This window comes from Varroa jacobsoni, unplaced genomic scaffold, assembly GCF_002532875.2.
Source record: "Varroa jacobsoni isolate VJ856 unplaced genomic scaffold, vjacob_1.0 scaffold_232, whole genome shotgun sequence".
NCBI classification, from domain to species: Eukaryota; Metazoa; Arthropoda; class Arachnida; order Mesostigmata; family Varroidae; genus Varroa; species Varroa jacobsoni.
The window spans coordinates 51,705-70,113 of NW_019213134.1; the positions used below are offsets into that span (position 1 = coordinate 51,705).

General features: G+C 37.5%; 1 protein-coding gene across 1 annotated transcript in view; it reads right to left on the minus strand.

The window, feature by feature from the left end:
* Lrp4 (LDL receptor related protein 4) overlaps positions 1-18,409 on the minus strand; it is a 152,757-nt gene that overhangs the window by 51,679 nt on the left and 82,669 nt on the right. The window contains exons 8-16 of the mRNA XM_086973652.1: positions 17,407-17,532; positions 11,693-11,818; positions 9,494-9,627; positions 8,486-8,760; positions 7,832-7,960; positions 6,827-7,113; positions 3,104-3,340; positions 1,581-1,831; positions 156-334 (exon numbers count right to left, since the gene is read on the minus strand). Of these exons, the coding sequence (XP_086829778.1) occupies positions 156-334; positions 1,581-1,831; positions 3,104-3,340; positions 6,827-7,113; positions 7,832-7,960; positions 8,486-8,760; positions 9,494-9,627; positions 11,693-11,818; positions 17,407-17,532 (1,744 nt within the window). The remainder of the gene's footprint in view (positions 1-155; positions 335-1,580; positions 1,832-3,103; positions 3,341-6,826; positions 7,114-7,831; positions 7,961-8,485; positions 8,761-9,493; positions 9,628-11,692; positions 11,819-17,406; positions 17,533-18,409) is intronic.

The window sequence follows — 18,409 nt, forward strand, 5'->3', positions numbered from 1 at the left end:
CCATCATTACGTGTTCAGTATAGCAACGCTAGCGTACTATAAACAGTAGGGGGCAAACATGTAACTCTTAAATTCAGCCTAAATGTTCGTTTGGGCTAGCGCAGGAAATGTAACATTTGCTTTCTTTTTTTGCTGCATGTAATTAGTTTACTTACCCTCGTCCTGGATCGACCACTATTCCTTTTGGTTTTAGAAGATTTTGCCAGTGGAGAAGTGAACGGAGTGACCCATCGATGTGGCAAACTTCGATACGAGCGTTCATTGCATCTGTCCAATAAATTTTACGATTGATCCAATCGAACGCAAGATCGGCTGCATTGGCCTGTGCAACCATCTAAAATGCACATGCAAAACCATTTTGCAGGTATCATTCATACTTAGGTCTCGATAAGTCACAGAAGTTTTCCATTAAAGTAGTTACCACAAACAAAGAAAGCTATCAATAATCGGGTTCATCCCTATTTTACTAATTTAATAATATCCCTAAATGGCCCAGGCTCGGCTCTATTTCTATATAGACGTGCTAATTTCCCGAAGACTCCCGAACATTTAGACAGCCATATACTGAAGGTAACTTTTTCTTTAAATTTAAGTTTTAGGCTAATTGTGTGTTTCATAAATACAGCGGTACTTCGAAAATTTTTTTCTAACAGGCCAGTGTCGCTTTTCCGTCAAGCAGTAAATAGTCGCATACTGATACAGTGATATCGATTTAAAAAATAAATGGGTTCAGTAGACACGCACTAAATCTTGTCTCAACAATGTCAAATTGCTGTTAATATCCTAAATTCCGGTGGGATTTTTGTCAAAGTTTTCTAGTTTTCAAGATGAATTTTCTTACGTTGATCCCCTGTCATCTTCCTTCGAAAATGAGCATGACCATCTGAACATGTTACAGCCGTCGAATTTTACTTAACCTTCCTTCGTAGAGGTACTCAGCTTTTCAACAGACTGCGCCTGTGGTCAGATAGGCAGCCATCTGTTTGTATTTGACGGTACATAATTCTATCGTGCAGTAATATATAGATTTCCTATCTCTTCGTAGATAGAATGCAGTAATATTATAATTGCTGATTTTATAAGGCGTCAGTGCGCGAACCATCCGCAGCGTAAACTCTATCGAGCTAGACGAAAATCATTAAAGCACGCCAGTTTGGTTGGGCGCTAAATCGAGTGTCCCCCGTATAAATAGGTTTCTAGTGTCTACTGAGATTTAATGCATAGCTATTATTGCAACTATAGATGAGATTTTATATGTGACATACAGAAAATATAGAAACAGGTGATGTACTTTAGATCAAATGGTATTGGGAGACGAGACAATACGTTGTACGGACGCTTTACTAAATATTTCATTTAGCGGATTTTTAATGTGTTACTTATTTATATATAAGTTACAAAAGTTACCACTTAAAGTTAAATCATCCATCATCATGGATCAAGTTATCATACGTAGAGAACTACATATGTTTATTTGATTTAATGTTTTGGACCTTTACATGTGAAATCTAAAGTTTCGCGACGTTGTTGATGCTCACGAGTAATTTTATAAATATCTCTAATTTCTGAACGTTTCATACCTTCTGATTGGTTCCATCCCAGAAAGCGGTCCAGATCGCCTGGTTGATGCGGTCACTCCAGAAGATTGACCCCGAAATGTGGTCAAACTCAAGGGCCATCGCAGAAGATGCGTTTCTCAGAGACCCGCTTCCAGACCGGTCTTTATCCATTTCATGATCCAAGGCCATTGGTACATCGAGAGGATTTGAGCAATGCACGCACATTCGCCTGATGTCACCACGGATAGAAAACAGGATAGAGTCTTCTGGCCCTGAAAACGACAAACGTTCGTGGGACGCTATATCGCATCGATGCAGAGGTCGTATTCAATGCGTGGAGATCTCTAATCGAAGTACTAATAGTAAAACGACAAAGCAAAAATGTCTATATCTGATTCATGTGTCGAGTTTTTTTTTTCATTTCATTAGTAGTTTGATTACATTAGTAGGAAACTAATGTAATTAAATTTACGCGCACAGCTTCAGACATTCAGCGACAATGATTTATTTGATTTATCGCAAACAGAACCTAAGCATTTACTGATACTCCCACTATTTTAAGCAATGAAAATAACCTCATAATTGAAGATCATGCACATAATCAATCTAAATAGTATCTTCGCTTTTTTTTTTTTTTTAAATATATTTCTACGGCTAGCACGAGAGTACTACGAAGTCTCCGCAATAGATCATGGCCGTTATGGTATCGGTAAACTAGGAGAGATTACTTTTCGATATGCGTAATAACGACATGGTTACGTCTCAGTGTACCGTCAATCAGTACAAAAGGTAGACGAGTTAGTTTTTTTTGTATTCTTGGATATTACAGTTTGTTAAAGATATATTTTTAAATTCACAAATTTCCAGACGTCCTGTAATCTCATCGCGTTTCCCGATAGCGTTAATATTTCTATTTTTCATCGTTACTGCCGGCAAAAGGCCTCAGTAAAACGCATGCTTTAATTATACATATGCGGCGCAACAGAAATATTCAGTGTCACCATATAATAGTTATATATAATTACGTGCCATATTGGACTTTCAGTGCAACCAAAAAGGCAAGGTGGGGTATGGATACCTTGCTTTAAATTGTCGTGTAGTCAATATGCGTAAGAAAAAAACACGTATTGACGTATGAATATTTCACTTTATTGTTGACATAGTCCCAACGACATATCATGTCTAACTAAAACATAATTTGTAGATTTCAAGTGTCTATTCTGAAAAAAAGATCAATAAATAGTGAGATGACGGTTTTACGACGATCTAAAGTAACAATCGTGTGAAACACAAATAAGAATTAATAAAATCGGTTGAATTGTAAAAAAGAATTATATATATATATATATACATAAAGTGTGCATGAGTATCTAAGTGTTTGCCCACTTGCCGGACTGCGTACCTACGGCGCCAGTACAAATATTATAAAAAAATAGAAAGTACAGAATATCCTCCATAGAGATAGCTATGCCTGTGAAACGAGTCTTTTCATTGTCTTCGTTTATCGCCGAGCAACGTCAATACAACTAAGCCATAATACATACATTGTGAGCAAGTCCGATTATCGGCTAGCAGAGTAAGGCCATCGGGGCAGGCGCAGCTGAAGGTCTTCAGGTTTGAGAAGCATATGTGCGAGCAGTTGTGTTTTGAACAAGGACTCTCGCCGGATGGTTGTCTAAGTGGATGTACCACTTTTACGTCCATGGGGTAGCTGAGGTTAGCTACAAGTACCTCCGTCTGCTTTCCAGCTTCCTGTCCAAATTTACTGCATCGATGAACAGCTATGATACAACACAAAGCGTGACAAACAATTATAGCACTATTGAGACACATTTCAATGGCGTCATATCGTAAGTCAAATCGCATTTTAACATAATCTGAATGGTATATTCACAGTAAGCCAAAATGCAACGCATTGAGTCTTACTATTAGTGACACCATTTAGAAATATCCGGTCAAAAAGGAATTAAAGCAACCAATGATTCAATAGCAAGAGAACAGAGTGCAACTAGAGACATAGTGTCGGTGTAGAGGCAACACTTTCGGGACAATAGTTTAGTGGGTAACATATTTGCCCACTAATCTTAGGGACACGTCGTGATCTAGGCTTAAACCTGGGCATAGATACGCTTTCTTTCGTATTGAGAGCCAACCGTCAGATGAAATGACTAACGACGATACCGGACGTGAGACTCAAAACATAGCTACCTATAGGATGTTTTTTTATCGTATTTGTCAAATGGGCTACATCAAGGGCTGGGTTAATTTGATCTAGATTTATCTTGAGAAGTTTTTAAAATGAAATTTTCGAAACAAATTGTAGTAAGAACTCCTGGTGATCAAATCGCCATTGACTAAGCGACGGTCTAAGGTACACTCTAAATAAAAGTTATTCTTTTCCGAGCCTGATATAAAGGAGTAGCGTATAAAATGCATTTTTCTTTTTTCACTAAAATCGAATATAGAGAACATTTCTATTGATTAATATTTGTGAAGGCACTAGCACCAAAATATTTTTCCCAGTTCTGTCAGTGGAAAACCTTCAACATTGAAGCCTATTTGACTTCAATAATAATAATTACTACTTCAATTAATATTAACATTGTATGCCCATATTTCACTATTGTTGAATTTAATCAGTGCACTGTTAGATTTAACAGATGGAATGTTATAGATGTCCAAGAGATCAATAAGCTCCGAAAGGGGCATTTCGATCACGGATACAAAAGTTGTTTTTGCCAAGGCTGCTTCTTGGCATCGAGCTAGCTGTTACTGTTATTTTACTGTCTGTAATTCTAGTTTATTTGTTCTATCTTTGTGGTTATCCTAGTAGAGTTGGGCAAACATGAACTGATTCAAAAGGACAAGTTCTGAGTAAATCGTAGGTGGTACTGGCACTATTGCGATGAAGCCTTACCCATTCTTCAATTAGATAGCATATTCATTAAGCCAGCTATAATATAGTGGGAACGTACGTTATCTAGACAGAAGAAAGGAATCATTTTAAGTTATTTGAAGTATTGTTTTTGTCCAACAAGTTAAGTTCGGTTCTTGGGTAAGTTTACCACTATAGCTGTCGTCGACGGTTCACCGTACTAACGAGTGTAGATACTAAGGAGTGTAGATAACCTAGATGAATTAAACTGTACGGTAATATTTTGAAAATTGTGATCCGAGAATTACATATCGTGCTACGGGTTACGGTTTCGCGTATTTCTGGAGCAATGAGTGCATTAGGTTCTCGTGCCCGGTCATAATTCACAATATCTTCCCGAGTTTGAAGACAAGACGCTTTATTGGGGCTAGCTGATATGGAAAAAGCTTCCACACAGAAAAGATACGCCATATATATAATATAACCATATGTAGTTTTGCTCAGCTTGAAGTACAGACTGTTGATAAATATTAGTATTAACTATGAAATCCTGCTATATCGATTCTGTTAATTCGTAGTAGGTATTTTACTTTTTAGATACATTGTTTTAATGATCCGTCGCTATGTTGGATATGCACGTATATCCTACAACCTTCCCCCTGGCCTTGGTCAGTTCCACGACATATGTGATATTCAGCTACCTAGATAAATAACCGACCTTTATTTCGAAATGTCCAATATAAATGCAAAAAAAATTACTTCTTATGCAACCCAGGCCCATCTTGTCTCTGTTTCAAGTTCGGTATTACCATTTTCGGTGTTACCAGGCACTAGGCTATCTCAGCACGAAACGAGGTCTGTCTATAAAGTCAGATCACAACGTATCCCTGCGATTAGCAGGCAAACTCGTTGCCCACTGAACTATTATTGGAATAGACCTACATTATCAAACGAAAGCATTTTACCCAATTTCTCCTATATTATTTCGTTTCCCATAGCAACTAAATCACTACCCAGCTTAATGTAAAAAATCATTCACTAATTATTAAGATTTTCGCGAAACTCAACATTACAATGGTGAAAAATAGTTTTTTTTTCGAAACAGATTTCGAACTTGAAAGACACAAACAGGTTTTCATACATTATTTAGAAATTCTTGGATTGTGCAACAAATTACCAAAAAAGGATATATAGCGGATCAACAACAGAGGGCTGATGTAATGGGATTTTACATAACTATTTTCAAGAAAAGTCTATCTGTTCTGGAAAAAAAGTAGAATGTTTCTCAATTGTTATGGAAAACCCTCTTCCTCGTAAGGAAGCTTTTTTCCGGGTAAAACCAAATAGCTTGCTGAAAGATGCCCGGCTATGAGAAGTCTGCTGACTAGTTAGCTTCCAAACCCCACCCGCTTTGGAAACACCCTTTGGGCTCCCCAAATTGGGACCTTGAAACGGTAATGTTTACTTCAATAGTTCATAAAAGTGCATTACTTACCGCAAGCTGCAGCTGATATTGCGGGACGTGATAAATGAGTAAATCTTGTATGCATAATAATATTTGTCATATCATGACCAACATGTGCGGTATCTGGCACTTTTATAGAATTCCTATTCTTTTTTTTTGATATGGTAACAGGTGGTGTAGAAGGGAACTTGAGAAATTATCTGGAACTAGCTTTGAGTCATCATAGCAATGTTTACTAAAGTTCTGATAGGAATTCGCTTCAGTCAAGGGCTTCTGAACTTAGCGTTTTTTGCACAATGCATTTTTTGTGTGAAGACATCGTCTCACATTATCTCAGGCACTTCTAAGACCTCGCTACTGGCCTCGTTTCACCAACTTGAATAAAGTTAGAACTTTTGTTATGCATAACTTAGGAAAAATTGATTGCATTCAAACAATTGCGAGCATATGTTGAGAAAACAAAAAAAAGAAAAACAGATAACTTGAGAAATCTTTTAGGTCTCAACTGAATCTCGAACATTTAGAGCCCTCAAGAATGTGGGTACGATACCCACATTGCGAGCAAGCCATACCTAGTCTTAACGAATAGCTGAAACTTAGTCAGTTTGGTATCAAAATATAACCACGCGTTCCCGCGTATGATGAACTTTTTTCAGGCGCTTAAAATAAAGCACATGTTTATAGTAGTTGTAAACATATAGTTTATCGCTGAGAAACCTATTGACATTACACTAAACGTTTACTTACATATTGAGATAACACTAGAATTTTACCTTATTCTTATTATTTTCTAAATAGGTGGACTTCATTAACGAGGAAAAACTGATACGATAATCAATGTACAATTCACGGAACTGGAACATTCTACGTCCGAAATTTTATGAATTTAGTTTGATTTATTCAGAAGCCAAATTTTCTTTTGCTCACATTTAGTCATCCAGTCGGTCCAGAGAAGGTTGTCCTCGAATACAGATACCGCAAACGGATGGGGAAGACCCCTTTCAACGACTTTACGTCGACCGTGGCCATCGACAGTGGCACACTCCAGAGTATTAAGTTTTCCGTCTGACCAGTAGATGTGTCCCGTTGGATAGTCGACGGTGATTCCGTTTGGCCAAAATAGAGACTCGTTAAACAACGTGCGGCGATCCGAACCGTCCATAAAGATACGTTCAATTCGCGGATTGTCACCCCAGTCCGTCCAAAATACCATGCTAAAATCGAAACAAGACACAAATTACGACCGAATGAATTAGCTAAATACAAAGTGACAAGGATGTCAATAAGGTATTCATTGATTAGAGATAGTCAGCCGATTCTAAATAAAGCGTTTTTGGTTTTTAGTTTTAACGTAAACCTACCTGCCCTAGTTTCTATCGCAAGACGAATGGCGAAAAATATTCTCAACTTATAGAGCCCAGAAATAAGTTTTCGTATGTTATCACATTAACAGAAGGCAAAGCCAATCTATTCTAATATGTTAGGGTGCTGAATAAGCAGGCGCGGGAATGCTAGAGTTAGATTGAAGAAGGTTTGATTGAGTTCTATTTCAGACGTGGCCAGTTTGTCAGCGATACTCCACTACTAACAAGTCGATATTTCGAAAACAGAGAAGGCCTTAAAGGTAGCCTCAAGCGCAGCAGAAGGTCAGCATTCACAATTTGCCTTGAGCTTCAGTCTATGATTCCGATGGTAATACGGTCTATTAGCCGTGTCTTACAACAGCGCTTAAATTTTAATCTTCTGGGTCTCATACTTTATTACACTTCATAATATTCTTGTGCGCTTGCAATAGGTAATTTGAATTGCCCTGAACTGAACTTCTGGACGTTCTTTATGGTAGACGTTTTTCAAAAGCGTAAAGGAAAAACGTAGAAATCGAAGGTTGTGTTCTTTCAAAATCGAAATAGAAATGAAAAGGAGCGGACTTACGAGAGTAGTGGATGAAGCGCGACCCCTCGAGGCTTCTGAATGTCTGTGTAGACAAGCACTTTCCTATCAAGCCCCGTCAAAGCAGATGAGCTCTCGATTCGAGCCGCTTTCGAATCTGTCCAGTAGATTCTAAAATAACAAGCAAATTTAGAAAAAAACAAAAAAGGATTTAGAAACAATGCAAAAGGTGCGTATACACATCGTCGAATATATATGATGGCTCATAGCGGCACGAAGAATAATATAGAAAAACACAAATCGAGACACACGTTACTGACACATATTTGAAAATTTTTCTTTTTCGTAGGAATGCTTACGTAAGCAACTAATGGCACATGGTGCTAAATCTTAGTAAGAAACGTTTCCGCTTCAAAATGAGAAATTAAGTATTTAACAGTATCCTATATAATATGTCAATGAAGTCATGCATGCAACACTTCGGGATAAATGGAGCCTCTGTAATATATATTCCTCCAAATAGAGATTTTTCTTTACTGTTTTCATCATCATTTAGATAATGCTAAGACTGTGATTTACGGCGCGTATGTCGTATGTTCGAATCTCAATTTAATTTCGATACAAATCGAACCTGTCATATTTCATTGCAGGGGCCCTTTGATACAAATGTCCAGCGTTTTTATAAAAAGGAACAACCTGTTAGAAATCCAGTCTGCTGCAAGACCACCGGCATTCGGTAACGCACGTGACACAAGCGTGTTGATTTTAGGTTCGACGCCAGGAACGATTGTTTGATTCATGAAGAAGCTCTGAATAGTCTTTTGCCGAATGTCTGACCAAACGAGGAGACTTAAATGATGAATGAAGTCCAATGCGACAACGTTCTGAAACTTGCTTAGCATAACGCTATAACCGGTACGGTCAGATTTAAGTTTTCGGATGTCCGTACAATGTGCAAACAGGATAAACGCCTAAATGGAACATGTAAAAACAAGTGACAGGAGCACAAATTTTGTAACAGGGACATTAAACTACCTAAACTCCATTAATCTTTTTAGAATTCTATAAATATCTTAATATAGATGATTCAATTTTGACCTCTTCACAGTAGTTAATATAACTCTAATGAAAACACTTGATTCTTGACGTACGTACATTTAAACGAACCTAACATGAGTACTTTCTTGAGAGCGACTTCTAAAAACAACATTGAATCTCTGTACATATTTACCCAGAAATCATCAGAAAAGATAAGTCGCGTAATCTTGTACCTGCACTGAGTAAATCATTCAGTTTAGCAAAGTGTAGCTCGTTTACACTGTCCCAATAATATATACTTCCTTTGCAACATGTGTTACTAAATAAAGAATTTCTACATATTTGTATGTGGATGGCTTTGAACGAAACGCGAAGGAATGCGAATTCGGCATATATATATAATATTACTTTAGAGAATCATATAAGAATCCTAGCATTTTTGGTTACTTAGCTTTGTACTTAGTACATATATGGTACGACTATTTGTATGATAGATTTATAGGTCAAATCAAAAGTTTAGAACGATTTTAAGCTCTAAATCTTTATTTCCTCGCTATAATTAATACGTTCGAAAGCAGATTATTTAACTTTAGAATGTATTTACTTCAATAGGTATACATTTTTTTTTTATCTATCTATAGGTATCTAATTTAGGTAAATGTTCACCTCGGGTCCTTGCGCTTTGCAATGACGGCGATCGTCGCGAAGTTTGTAACCACGGCTGCAATGGCACTGGTATCCAGGTACTGTGTTGGTGCATTCATGGCTGCACATACCCAACAGCTGGCATTCATCCACATCTGCATTGCCAATAATTTTTTTTATACGACAAAGTATTTGTTTCCTTTATTCCTAGGGAATACGATAAATGTGTTCCATAAGGAATAAAGTATTCCTTATAGAATACATTTATTGTGTTTACATGGCCAGACTCAAGACCACTATGGCCGCCGAGCTATTCATTTGTTTCGTAATTAACAGGCAGTAGGTTAACAATACATCATCAAATTCAGTATCGTATACATATCGTAGCTTCTATAAGCATCTTAGATAGCTTGAAACCATAGGTCCCTAATAATTCGAACTTTGTTATTAAGAGCGTAATTAGATGGCACGATTTAACACCTATGCAAATAAGTATTGCCTAGGAACGTCATAACTAGAACAACTGAGGCAGGCTAAATACAGTAAGGCAGATGGGCCAAGGTTTAGCAAGTCGCTTTGCTAGTGCGAAAGAAACAAGAATTGTGCAGGCGTAGGCCTTCTAAAATCGTCACCTAAGTGATTGAATAAAGGAGCGCATATAAACACATATCCAAGGGCATTAATGTAAGCTATGTATCATAAGTGCGGCAGGAGAACGTGGTAGTTAACATTCACTCTGGCATATGGAGTTGAAGAAAAGGAAAAAGTTTAGGGATCCTACTTTTATTGGATAACTCCATCGGCGTTGGTAGAAAGAGATGTTAGCAGCGTCGCAGCAGTCCCACTAAAGCCTGCTCTGACTTCTTCAGCGGTGAGCTCGTAGCCATCGCTAGGCATCTGGAGATTGGTATTCAAGCGGCTCAGAAAAAGAGAGCACAAGGATAGAAGCGAGAGAAAAAAAAGTAGAAACATACGCAGGTATTGGCTTCCTCTGTGGCTCGCGTCGGCTTAGAGATCCCTAGTCGGCAACAGGCGAGTTCGCCAGACCTTAATTTACATTAGTAATAACCGGCATCAGCGTGGATGAGCTCGCGCGTAGTAGAGCTGCAAATCTTCGGTAGCTGTGTACTGCGGTGCGTGCCACCACCAGGGCCGGACCGACCCAGTGACTGCTTGTATGCCTAGCTTTATGGCTGGTTGATTATGTAGTTGGGTGTCTGCTGCTAGCGCCACCACAACCCCCGTAAATGTCCGCTTTCTCCTTGCCAAAATCTAACTGAGAGCGACAGTAACGGCGTCGAACTACTACCATTATTGTATATTGTATAGTTTTCTTCGTCATTCCCATCCGCAGTCATCGTAACTATTTTGGTTGATGACAATGGGTGCTGCATGTTTTTCGTGGCGAAATTATGCACTTCGACGTCCTTCGAGATCCCCTCGGACGTTTAATCTATGTGGGAGAGATGCTGGAATCTCAATGTAGAGCATTGTTACCGGCGAAGGGGACAGGCAGAAGCACTGCGTGAAAGTAACCAACGAAGAAACAATGTCTTAAAGCATTTATCGCTGAGAACAACAAAATGATAAGTTATAAATAGTTTTGTATTATTTATCTTCGTGGTGGTACGTTGGCATTGGTCAAACCGAGTTGAAACCGAGCGTAGCGACACCTCGGTTCATGCTATAAGTTAGCTGCCTAAGTCGTCGCCTAACTGCAATGTTAGATATAAGAACTGTATATATATAGAATAATACTGTGGTATTTTTTGCTATTAAAAGCCATAGAAAAATATCAAGTCAACTCGCGCACACGTTAAAAAGGTTACCCCAACACTGCGTAATGCCAAGGTTCTGTTTATTGATTAAGGTATACTTGTCTTGTGCTTTAGGTACTAACACAGATAGGTGATTCAATTTCTTCATAGCTATTACATGACATTTTTTTAATTCTGCCACGACGACTCAGATGGTTAAGTTTCTATACGCCTCCGGCAAAAGATTAAGTACAAAACAACGAGTGGTATTTACCGGCTTTGCTGCTTAGCACGAAGCAGGGGCTAAAATCGGTGAGTGGAAATCCGAGAAAAACCAGCTACTTTAAATGAACATTATTCCTATCATATGAAACATGTGAAGTTAACTCACAGGTGAAGACCTAATCAAGAAGTTAAGTTATAGTAAACTAGTTGCCTAAATATCGAGTAAATTGATTCATACCAAGACACGATCGTAGATCACTGGCAAGCTTATATCCTTCGCGACAAGCGCATCGATGTCCAGTAGCAGTAGCGATGCATTGATGCTGGCAGGGAACGTTCTCCTCACGACACGGTTTTGTACTCCCTAAAAATTGGAATGCAACCGTAAAGAAATACGTTGTCAGTACCCAAATTTTTGGTACATCAAATAAACTATATTGCAGTTGTATTTGTGTGCACTTAATAAAGCTAAGTTATTAAATTAATTAGTAAATCAACTCTGATTCCATATGAATAATGACGTAACTTTAGTTTATAGCAGCTGCGATTAAAACCTTGCGAGTTAATTTAACACTAAATATTGTCAATTAAAAATGATACATATGTTAAACCTTGGTCCCAATTTATTACTGTTATTATTAACACATAGAAACACTTTTTGTGAAGATCATTCGAAACGGTAGTCTATAACATTAAAGTCCTACAGTAAACAAAATATTTCAGTTTTGTTATAATCTGCGCAATTTGCTAACTTAAGTTCCTAACAAGTTAGAATGACGAGGAAGCTTTTGCGAATTACATGTAACAGCTCCAGAGCTTATCTGGAGCGTACAAATAAGTGACCAAAGAAAAATAAATAAAATTTGCTATGGCATAAAATTCCATGTTGAAACTAGCCATATCATGCAATTTAATTAACCTAACAGTCTCTCATCATTTGACTGTGAATCGATAATGATTAAAGCTGACTTGTTATTGCGTTGATGACATACAAAATGAATACTAAAAATGGCTTAAAAATGAACGTTGTTAAACTTGTTCGTGTTTGTCTGTTATTGAATTGGGTAAGTGTCGATTACAAGTACTTCTCGGTATAAAAGGGAGTATCTTCTTCCTCGTTCTATTTAACCTTTGAAACAGCAGTTGTGTTGAAATTACAGGAAATACGGTGTCATTTGGGCACTTGATATAAGCTAAGGGATATCATTTTGAATACTTTTGGATTTTGCCTAATAATTGACAATATGCACGCTCAAAGATGTGCAAAGCTTGAATGGATTTGCTCGTTTTCAAGTTCACGATCTGTCACGTAAACGTTAGCCGCACTATATCTCAGTTCATTATCAGCTTTATGGAACGATTTGCGAATTCGTCTCATCTAAGAGTGAAAGATCAACGATATGGAAATTGTTTTCACAAGACCTAATAGGGAAAAGCAGCACATATAGTGAAGAAGCGGTTGACCAAATACGATTAGAAGCAATTGCAAAATAGCGGGAAAAAATCCTAGTAGAAAATAAATTTTTTTTCGAAATACAATGTGCAGGATGATGCCAAACGTCGCTGCAACAATTATTAAGGCCACAAGCCAGACCTTTTTCATCGTAAGAGCAGCTGATATAGTCATAGATATCGCAGACAGCTACATCACAGCAATGCGAGCGAAAAGAACCGCAATGTGAATTTCAGGGAAAAAAAAAAAAAAAAAAAGAAAATATTGGCCAGATAAGTTTCAAGCTTATGTTCAATACATACATACATACATATATGAATCGTAGTTATAAATTCATAGCTTGTTGGACCGTCACAGCTGCCCTTACCTTTTAGTATAGAGATAATTTGGGAGATCTTAAATGACGCTGGAAAGACAACTTTCGAAAAGATACGTTAAATATGTACCAACGGGAGGGCAACTATAAACAAAGCACGCTTGAAGATTTCTGATGAAACAGCAGTAAGTGAACCAGTAAGGTCGGCTGCCATAAAGTGTCAAACGATAGAATTTGTTTTTCAGTAAAAATTAAAAGTAAAAACAAAAAAAAAGCGATCCGGAAGGACGTTGAGATACGTGGTTGTGGCAGTAATTTAACCGAGCTATCGTAGCCAAATCCAGTCTCGCGGAATAAGATGAAACTAATTTAACGACTTCATTATAGTTACTAGGAACCATGTTATTGCGTTCCATAGCACTTAATGAAAAGGTATTTTTAGTATGACCGCAGAATTTTTTTATAAGGCCCCATAGAAAGATACTATAGTCTCGCCAATTCTTCTACGGTAGTCTCAAGGGACACCTAATCGATAGGTTTTCAGTGCTTTGTAACTGTGACTTTATGTTGTTGACCGATTTTATCGCGGACATATCTTCTTCTGAACTTATCAAAAGTAGACCTAGAGCTAAAAAAAGCTTCAGTGGTTCGCCATTTATAGTTAATAAACTATTTTACCGGAAAATCAGTTTCGGAAATATTATATAGAGTATCGCTTAAGAGGTTGACTGCGGAATCCACATCTGCTAACTCGTATGTTGGTATCCAATCAGTATAGAGAAGAGTACTGAAGTATGAACGAAAATTATTTATGTTAAAATTCTTCTTGGGATACCCAATTTGGTTTCAGAAAAGTAACAGCTGCAAAAACGGAATATCGGTCAGAGAAGGCATGATATATCCAGGCGACCTCTGCTATAGGCGCAGCAAGAAACAAAAACATGTGATCTATACGCGTTTTAAACTATCTCTCGTTATTCCATCGAATAGAAACAATGAACCTCTGGAGCAGAAACACTTCTCATCTGCAACTAATAAATTTATATTCGTGTAGCCAAAAACAATAACAAAAAAAATATATTATATATAACGATTATTAGAGTAATTTTCAGCGATAGTACACTCAGCAGATAGCAGGCTCAGGTAGCCATTTTACGACTTGTTTAAGATCATCAGACGACAATAAAAAGTCTTTGGCCATACGCAGTCCAATGAACTTACGAAAATAACAGGAAGTACCTCCACCGTCACGCATAAAACGGCCCTTAGCAACGTGTTGGAAATCATGAGTTTTTAAAAGCGGCAATCTGGTAGAAGAGTCGCGGAAGTTTCCACACCATAAGTGTTGCTTCCTGCTTGGAATCATGCTACGGCTATTATTAGTACAGCCTCTTGACCCCCGTAACGGCGTAGTAGATCACGTGAACTTTGAGACACGTGGTGTCTATGTTCGAATCAGAGCATACACGAGCGTCGTTTCGTACTGGGAATCAGTTGCCTAATCTAACAGCTTAGTTGTCGGTCATAACACTCAAAAAATAGGTTACAACATATTTACATACAACAGGCCTGACAAGGTGTTTAGGTTACATGGTGAATTTTGTAATAGAAAGTTTCCTTTTCTAAACGTGTGTGTTCATTGCCTAACTTCTATAATTTCATGTAGCTTATTTCCCTCCAGTGTCGCGTCATAGTAGTTAGAACAGTTGCCACATGAACAGTAAGAAAAAAGCAATAGATATAACCTGGCGGGAAAAATAAGCACGAGTGTTAATCTGAATGCGGGCTCAATAGGGTTCCTCTCTGCCACATTGCCTTCAGAATGATGATTCGCTTCTTAGGAATATACTGTACTGTAAGCAAGCATACACGAACCACTAGTAATATTGTAGGTCCAAAAAGTGCGTATCTTTCGGACTTTCAACGAGGATACGTCACCTAGAAATACCTAATGTAAACCACCTTCACATTAGTAGCTTGTTCAATAAGACTCTAGAGTCCGCAAAAGATGCTTTCCACAAAGCAGCGGTATATCAAAAAACAACACTGACATATGACATTAGAAAAAATGTTTGCTAATAAGGAAAGTTATATAGGACCAGTCTTGAAGTAACCTTGTGACGTTTCACAAGACTGAGAGAATACAAACTGCCAAAAGTTTCGGGCGCGTCCGTTGCTGAGATATGTTCGAGTGAATTCCGGTAAAAATACCGGAATTCACTCGAATTTGCCGGAATTTTAGCCACAGAAGATTGTAGTGGTTTTTCTCTACCGTTTCAAAGAGTTTAGGTTTTTTCGTTCGACTATGTTTCATCATAATCATTTCGATAGACAATTTTTTGTGATCTTTCGAATGCGGTGGGCCTGATACGGCCAGTACGATTGTCAGCACATTCTCTACGTGTAATATAGTAGTCGAAATTGGTTTCCATCTTGCCACAGGCGTTATTGCTCATCACCGAGACATTGGTGCTTAGAGCATTATTCACTGAAGTACAGAAAATTGAATATAATCCTCAAAAAATCAGATAATTTTCAGCATCCCTTTCGAAATATTATCGTTATTTGATAATACCTTTAATTTGTATGATCAAGTTTTGACACAATTTTGAAAGTTACTAAAATCTTTGGTAGAAATTATTGTGGTATAGGCATTAGTAATAGCTAAAAACGAACAGGAAGAACGAGTCTTCTATTTAGAAGGAACGAAACAAATTAAATTGGTAAACAATTGGATACGCACGTCCATATCTTCTAATTCACGTACAGAAGGGTTATTATTTTGTGTGGATTCTCAATGAACCGCGAGAGAGCTGTTGCGTTCAGTCTAAGTGCAGTAAGTTTTAGAGTGCAAACACTTCACAATAAATATGATAAAAAACACTAAATAAAGATCTCAGAAAAACTTGAATATATATATATATATATATATATATACTTCAGAAAAAATAAATACAAAAAAAAAAATCCTAAAAACCAAAAACTCGATGTTACATCATACTTTAGGCGCTAAACTTTATCGTATTCGAAAATCAATTCTACTAACACTTAATATATTGCTAAAATTGTCTTTCGAAATAAAAAATCGAAAAATTTATTCTGTATTGCCAGTTTTATGAATTGAATGAAAGTGTACTTCCATAACACAAACAGTAATTATAACTCTCTTTGTATTTCCGGATCGATTTGATTATAAAATCGATAGAAAGTATCCTTTATTGCGGAAATTATCAATAGTCAACTTTAAGAGATATAAATTCTGATGAATATATAACTTTTTGAATGAAGAAAAATCGTTGCTATAAACACTTATGGAACCTGGATACTGCAGTCCTTGTCTAAATCAAGGACATAATGTACCGGGGAAGTAAATTGCAGTTGCAGGTATAGGTGTTGGCAGCTTTCAAGGCTACGTAATCTCTGGATGTTTCGAGTTTTACGTCCGACTATACGCTTCCAGCGCGAAACGAAGTGTGTCTATGTCCGGGCTCAAACCTAGAGCGCACCGTGTCCCTAAGATTGGCAGCCAACACAGTACCCACTAAGCTATTATGGGGACAACGATGTGTAATCTAATCAGCTTCGAAAGGTTCGCTAGGGCTGTAGTTCTTGTTTTTTGTTCATTATGAATCATATCACACATATAAAGTTCAGTTCTATTAAAGCAGAATTTTCCTGGTTTTACGAAGTCATGTAGCATTAGAATTTGTTTATTATGCCCGAAGTTGTGGCTCGGTATATAATGGTTTCGTGTAGGTAACAACCTTTATTCTGGAAACGAAGAGCTAAACGTTTCCGGTCTTCACTATTTTAAGGATGGGAATCTCAGCGTTTTGTATATAAGTCTACATACCAAGCATAAACAACTTAAAGTTACGTACGAATTGACGAAAAAAAGAAATTTGAAAGCGTACAAGTAGCAGCTATGCCGATGCTTAAGGCGAGCCTACAACGTTCTTTAAATTCTAAAGCATCACACTTAAATGGCAATGTGTTGGACTCTCAAAAGCTGATTCCGTGTACATAATATGTACATTAAACATGTAGACGTACGAACACAGAAGGCACTACAGATATCTATTGTGTTACTCGATTATGATTTTAGAATTGAATGGCGATCTATTTGGGCAACTCGCTGTTTTTCTCTTGTAAAAAAAAAATCGGTGTTGCACGGATCACTTACGGCAGGTGGTGTTGGCCGATTCGTCTGAACGATCAGGACAATGTGGTTCTCCATCGCAGACATTTTTTTCCGGTATACAACTGCCATCGAGACATCGAAATTGTCCAGGAACACAACCGATGTGACCTAACGCACCAATGAACAGAAAATGATGTTTTTTTTTAGGTACTTCCACGAAATTTAAATAAGCGATCAAATAAGGTATACATTTTTTTTTCTACATAGCACACGACTTCAGGTGTAAGATATATTGGCAGGGGTGTCCCTAGTAAATCGTAACATTGGCTAATTACGTTAGACCAATTTCATGCGCTGCAAGGCATGTGATATTCAGTCTTGGTCGCGACGTGCTACTGAGTGCACTCTAAGCGTTCCTGGTTATTTTTGATCACGTGAAAGTCTACCACCATGATTCTTAGTTAGTGTATACTTTCAGGTGGCCCGTTCTGCTGAAGCTTCAAATAATCCTTCGAAAGGAAAGACCGAAATTCTTATTAAAAGAAATAATACATTGAAAGTTAGAGTGAAGATTTTCTTTTAATTTGATACTCAAATTGTTAAATTTGACCTCGAAACACATCTAGACCATGGAAGCAATAAATAAAAGCACGGAAAATCAATTGCGAAATAACACCAGAAAATCGGGCGTTGAAAACTTATGATTCTCATGAATGATCTTTGAAATTTACCAGCATGGTTTTTCAACTTATAGAAATTATGACATGTCCTATATAGGTGCGTTAAGAAACTAGTCTTCTGAAAAATACATGATAAGCAAACAAGGACTATCTACTTAGTGGCGAGGTTTTTGAGATTAGCTATTCCAAAAATGATGATTATACGCGCCCTTGATAGATAGTAGAAAGGTCACACCGATACCGAAAGCATACGCAGGCCACTTTTCCTAGTTTACGACAGTTTTACTAGATTAGTAAATAATTATAACAATAACACGGATGTAGGCATCATTCAGTAAACAAAAGCGATCCATGCCAATTTATTT